At 40.5% G+C, this 6561-nt stretch overlaps 1 protein-coding gene across 6 annotated transcripts in view; it reads right to left on the bottom strand.

Annotated features, from left to right (window-relative positions):
- The window catches only part of LOC109830529 (remorin-like), a 3045-nt gene continuing 443 nt past the window's right edge, over window positions 3960-6561 (bottom strand). For 2 of the 6 annotated variants that reach the window (XM_020397805.1, XM_020397808.1), the window contains exons 2-4: window positions 5350-5987; window positions 5178-5259; window positions 3960-4327 (exon numbers count right to left, since the gene is read on the bottom strand). In XM_020397805.1, coding sequence (XP_020253394.1) covers window positions 4112-4327; window positions 5178-5259; window positions 5350-5957 — 906 coding nt within the window. In that variant the 5' untranslated portion in view covers window positions 5958-5987 and the 3' untranslated portion in view covers window positions 3960-4111. The other 4 variants (XM_020397807.1, XM_020397809.1, XM_020397810.1 and 1 more) reach the window with 4 other exon arrangements.

The raw sequence follows: 6561 nt of genomic DNA, 5'->3' as shown, positions 1-6561 counted from the left end.
GCCGAAAATTTCTTCATTCAAAGTATTCCAGACCACACGCGAGCCGGTTTAGGTCTGAAAACTTTGAAGGGGGTCTTGTAGACGGAAAAAAATACCTCTATAGGCTTACAAGAAATTCGCCTGTGAGAAGAGCTCGCACGCTCGGTTCTCTGGCGCGGGCCTAAATCGCATAGACGTCACATATGCTCGATTCTAGGTTCGCTTTACGGTCAGCTCGCCAGCATGAGTTAAGATCGATCAGGATGGCGGAAGTTCGCCTTTCACTCAACTCGCCTGCCCGAGTCCAGAGTCGAATCCGCCAGCAAACCCCAAGACCGTCAGTACAGCTGGGTATCCGCTACCCCACGTCCTGAGTTGGGTTTTCCCATCCCTCTCAACCCGATGGGAGAAAGCACAGTCCCCCAGGACCGTCAAACGGCCGCTCGCAGTACGCGCAGCACGAAAGCCTGGACAGGTGTCGAGTCAACCTGAGCATTCATAAATGTGACTCACCTCGGCTGTCTGAGTCAAGAGCTCGATCCGCCGGCACTCGGCAAGCTGGCTAGACCCACTCGAGTACTGCACACCTACTTCACCGCCTCTCCTGACCGGAAAGGAGAAAGCACTGGAGGAGAGGTCGCAAAACTTAGAGAAAAGAGTTGAGACCAAGCTCTCTGCATAATCTTTGCATTGCAGCATCACTGTTTAGTTCCGAGCTCCGATCGCCGGCGAACTAAGCAGAATCGAACTCTATTGCCCCGAGCTTCTACTGCGTACTGAAGCTCTCCAGCAACCTCGATCGAACGGTCCAAGGGAAGCAGACTCGACACGAGCATCGAGCGAAGCGTCCTATAGCCACCTAAAGTCCCCACACAAAACAAAGAGGGCTTTCCCTCTGCTTCTGTTGTAATCATTTGATTCGTTAGTTTGTAATAAGCTTTCTTATAAATACAAACAAACACTCCCTGTTTTCGGGAAATCAAATATTCACCCTACAGTGCCATGGAGTCTAGTCGGAGGAGAAGAGGAACAGTGCTCGCCGGAGATGAGAACGAAAATTTTCGTTAAAGTTTCAAGAATAGTCGAATGACTCTTGATTTGACCTCCAGCGGTCTATTTAGAGACAGCTGTGAGCTGTCAAATCATAACAGACGGGATTCGAGGTCAGAATCCCGCCCAAACTCGATCCTAGCATTCGAGTTGGTTGAAATTCCAAACGCGAGGCTCACCTACGCGTTCAAACTCTCAAGCGCAGAGTTCACCCACGCGTGATGATCAACAGGAGGTACGACGCGGCCTCAAATAAAAAAAATGAGGTCAGCCATCAAGGTGAGCGACTCCACTGGGGAGTCTATCAGATGGGTGCAGGCAGATTACAATCAGCAACGCTAAAACCATCAGATTCGATTTGGAGCGCACCTCATTCTTCATTATCATCAAGGCTCAAAAGCTGTTTTGTTTGGTTCGAGGGAGCAACATTTCAACATTCCGACAACCAGTTTCGCGATGTCTTCAAATCAGACGGAGCGAACAATCAATCTACTAAATTTTGGGATCCAAAGTATTCCGAAAATTCGTCCCAATCAACCGCGAACTTTCGAAAACTTTGAAGGGGGTTTTGTAGGCTGTCTAAAAATCACAATGGATAGCTGATCCCCATCAAGCCCCGACAATGAAAGTTACAATCAGACGACTTTCTAATCACTGCATCCACAACTCTACAGTCGCTACAAATACGGCCTCATATTTGAGATGATTGATCTTGATGGCTATGACAACAACATGACTAATATTATATTAGCAACTATTAGAGATGCTGATGAGCAGTATGATGATTTCAGAAATAAAAGGTTGGACTTAGTTGGTGAGTTGCTTGGTAGAGAGCTGTGGGCAAATATTCGTCTAAATATCACAATGGATAATTAATCCCCATCAAGTTCCAATAATGAAAGCTACAATCAGATAGCTTTCATGCCAACAAACGAAAGCTTCAAACGGATGACTTTTCACATAGATCGAGAAGAGTTACAATTCAACGACACTTCCGACAACTGATGAAAACTCTATTCAGCAGTCTTCACAATCTACAGTGAAAGTTACAATCTGACGACTTTCACATTCCACAACAGCTAAAGCTAGGATTACTGAACAACGGTCCTTGCAACGCTCTGTAGAAGAGGTTACAGATCAACTAACCCCTTTTAAAACGCGGAAGTCATCCCTGCGTTACAATTCTGGAATTGCAGGCGACCCCCGCGTTTCCAAGCTACAACAAGTCAAAATCGAACGACCCTCGCGTTCTTGAGGTTCAACCAACACCCGACCCCAGCGTTTCCAAGCTGCAACAAGCAAAACACGAGCGACCCTCCCGCTCATTGATGTTCAGTCAACACCCAACCTCGCGTCTCAATTCTAAGACGCAAAGTTGGGGTTCTGAATGTCAGATTGGGCGTTTGACTCGTTCAAACATGAGTCGAACGGTTTCAGAACTGTTTTCCCCACGATCTGAGGAAATCACGCCCACTTAGAAGCGGATTTCGAGGGCAGTTACAACCTCTTATCCCCCTATAAAAACTCAACAAACCCAATGAAGTAAAAGGTTGGATTTTCAGCATCTAAACCATACGGTTTTTGGAGGTTCTTCAGGATCTCAACCGCACAGAGAGGCAGGGGAGACGAAATCCTTGGAGATAGGATTTTTTGAATCGAGTTCAGAAGATCAAATCTGAAAGGATTCTTCAACAACAGTAACTGAATCTTCGGTTGTAACAACTCTATTCACAGAGTTCTAACTTGTTCAGAGTTCTTAAACTCGTTAAAGAGTTACCCATTTAAACTTTCCACAGAAGTTCATCGTTCTCACGAGATAAAAGACGGTCGGATCGTTAACGGAGAGCAAATTCGACGCGAACAATCGAATGAGGCACTCCATCGCTACCTTGAAGAACCTAGTTTTAAACAAAGGGGAGAATCAAATTCATTCTCCTCTATCGCTACCTTGAAGAACCTAGTTTTAAACAAAGGGGAGAATCAAATTCATTCTCCTCTCTTTTGTAATCGGAATCCAATTGTAATCGATTCATTCTCCTCTCTTTTGTAATCGGAATCCAATTGTAATCGATTTTGAGAGAATACAAATCAAAATTTTTTTTCGTTTCCTTTACATTGAATTTTTCCACAAACAAGCGTCTCCTCGAAACAATGAAAAATTACTCATTTCTTCAAGAAAATATTGCAAATACTTCATCAGAACTACTCAGCAGTCATCATTTTGAATAAAAAGTCAGCATGGAAGGAGAGAAAAGAAAAGAAGGATAGAAAGAGGGGGAGAGAAAAAAAAAGGTAAAAAACTAAAAATAATACTCAGAAATTTTAAGGCTTTAGACCCGTTTGATTTAAAAATACATGAGCTTTTTGATTTATATTTGACTAATGAACTTAAAGAAGAATACATATACGAAAATTCATAGAAGTACGAAAGTATTACTCGATAAAACCTACGAGCAGTTGCAAACAAAGAATTTTTACATTGTATTTATACATATAAAAAAATCTATGTATACAATAACCTCATAGCTCCAACCTCCACTCATACATATATTTCCACCGAACTTTTTCCCAATAATTTCCTAATATTCTGAGCGTTCTCCAAATTCTGAAATTTTTTGCCTTCGCAGATTGTTTCTGAATGCCAAGTTGTGACTTTCTCGAACCACCGTAAGGTCTCGTTTGGTTGCATAATAACAAGGCTGAAAGCATGACAAAAGCGTTTTGTCAGGCTTTCAGGCTTTTTCTTTTGCAACCAAACGGGGCCTAATTTGAAAGCATCATATAGTCATATCTCTCTCATCACAATTTAATTGTCACTTAATTTTGTATGTGACATTTAATCGGATAATTAATCTTGTTCATGAAATTGTTTTGAACAAATTGTTTTAAGACGAGCCAATAATCAGTAAACATGTTCCTATTGACAATGATTGACAGACAATAGAGGAAGGATCATTAATCAATGCAGAATGCATTTCAAGTAACAAACAAAAACAAAATACTCGTACATTGAACAGTAAAGGAAAAATAACAAAATTATGAAATATTTTTATCTGATAACACAATGTTTGCAGATTAGTACTCAACCGCCACAAAGAGAAGGAAGCTTATATGAGAAAAATGAAGATGGAAGGTGTCCTGCTCTCCTCACATATTCTGCTCTTTCTGAGGTCTTCGCAGCTCGTTCGTTCAGTTTCGCTTCTGCGCTCAATCTCTTCTCCTCTGCTCTTCTCCTCGTGGTTGCGGTCTTACTCGCTAGCTTTTCTTGAGCTCGAGATTTCATTCTCTCGGCCTTCACCTATATAAAAAAAAAACCATACAATTGTTTTACACAAAGAACTACTTACGACGATGGCTCAATTTGAAACTGACACAAAGTGACTAAACCCAGAACTAAAGACTGAAACTTTCTCTTGCGACAGACAGTTGAGAACGTTGTCATCAAATTTTGGGACCAATCAGTTCAAAGAGTTCATATGCAACCTTCTACTCCGAATTCAAACTATGATCTACCATTCCCTGTAGAAAAGTCATACATTCACTATGTTTCTTTTTGAAAAAAAAATGTGTTTACACGCAACTATATAAGTGAAACATTAATTTTCAAATTCAGGCTACGCTTATCGTAGCCATTCCAAGAGAAAATTAATTATCTCTTACCATCAAAACCAAAAATCACTGGTTGGCTAGTATATTACTTACACAAAGGGGAAGATTTTTATGTCCAAGTGCTTTGACTCAATTCTCTCTTGCTATAAAAACTTTAGACATTGCTATCTAATTTCCTAGTTCATTAGCGGATGATAGTGAAGAACTCATCATTCTGAATGACAGAAAAAATCAGCCCAAAAAGTTAAATAACCTTCTGTTTGGAGTTGTAACTATGATCTTCAACACTCGTGTAGAAAAATCATACATTTGCATCTTTTTTCTTCTTTTTGCACAAATCTATGCTTCCAAGTACAGACGTTTAGCATGGAAATTCTCCAGACTCAGGCTCTGTTACTCTAATATTAATTCAGTTTTTGCCGCTTTCACTAATCAAAACAGGATGCTATTCACTTGATTAAGTATCTCATAACAACAAACCGGAAATCTGCTAGTAGAATTTTTGACAAGTAATAACTTTATAAACTAAAAATAAGTACCTCTATCTTCTTCATCCTCATTTCAGCTTTTCTCATCTCCCGATTCTCCCAGGCCTGTATCCTCACCTCCTCTCTTTTATATCTAAAATTTACAGGAACATCAACATCATTAATTTTCCAGAGCTTCAGTGATAAATATACGTAGCGTAGAGCGCTAAATCAGTTAGCTTACCTTGCCATATACTTAGCTTTTTCAGCCTCATCCCAAGCCAAGGCTCTTGATTCCAATGAGCTCAACTTTCCATCAACACCCTTGCTATCGCTCACCGCTGCTCTAGAACTGCATGGCTCTCTCGGGCTCGAATGTCTAGAATTGACAGGACTTCGAGCTCTAAGAGGAGTACCGGTCCTCGAAGGCTCTTTACTAGCAGTAGGAGTCATCTCAGTCCCCATATCCCTCAAAGAAACTGATCTCATTTCGACCGCCACCTCCTCTAATGACTTGTTACTCACATCAATCTTCTTCGTCTCCTCTTCTTGATGCTGAATTGGCAACGCGTCATCAATGCTACCGCAAGAGTCCCTCCCTTTACTAGGCATCGGAGCTAAGAGTCTTCTATCCTCAGCATTTGAGTTCCGAGGCTTGGACGTGGAGTTATGCTTGTGATCTGATAAGCCCATGAGCCACTTTTGGGCGTCGTCCCATTTCGATGGAGTGGGTTTTGCGCGCAAACTTAAGGCCTTTCGGCTGTTAGAGGAGGATTTCATGATGGTGTGGGAGTCAAGATTGTATGATTTAGTGCTCGGATTATAGCAGCCCTTATCATCCACAGATGCCATTTTTTTTTCTTGTGTGTGTGTGTCTGATTTCTGCACAAATCAAGCAAAAGAACTTAGCAAGCTGAAAACTCTAATACTGATGACTCTATACAAGTGATCTTGTTAGATTGCACAGTGAAAAACATTGGCCGAAAGAGAATTTAACTTTGCAATTTGAAGAGAAGGTTACTTAAGAATTTCAACTTGTTCTGCTGAAAAGTAACCAAAAATTCAACCTTAAAAGATACATACATGTATCTGACGATAATAAATAGATGGCAAATTGTTTTAAGAGAGTATATAATATATATTATGGATCAATGGTGTTGTTAGATTGCACAACAAAAGCATTGGCCAAAAGACAATTACTTTTTGTGTATGAAATAAGATATGTCACTGTTCTGCCAAATATGAAGTAAAAAAGTAGAAGATAAAGAAATTGAAAAAGAAGATGTAATAAAATCTGAATTTGTGAAGAATCACAAGTCTCTAAATAACTAGTAAAAATAAATAAATTGCAAATCTTTTTACCTGTAAAGATTAAGGCCTGAAAATCCTAAAAGTGAAGTACAGAAAGGAGGCACCTTTTAGTGAAGCAAAAGCATTTTTTTTTTGGTGGGGTGGG

The sequence above is a fragment of the Asparagus officinalis genome, chromosome 2 (assembly GCF_001876935.1).
Source record: "Asparagus officinalis chromosome 2, Aspof.V1, whole genome shotgun sequence".
In the NCBI taxonomy this organism is placed as follows: domain Eukaryota; kingdom Viridiplantae; phylum Streptophyta; class Magnoliopsida; order Asparagales; family Asparagaceae; genus Asparagus; species Asparagus officinalis.
The sequence above is the reverse complement of the archived record's forward strand: the minus strand, read 5'-3'. Positions and strand labels throughout refer to the sequence as shown.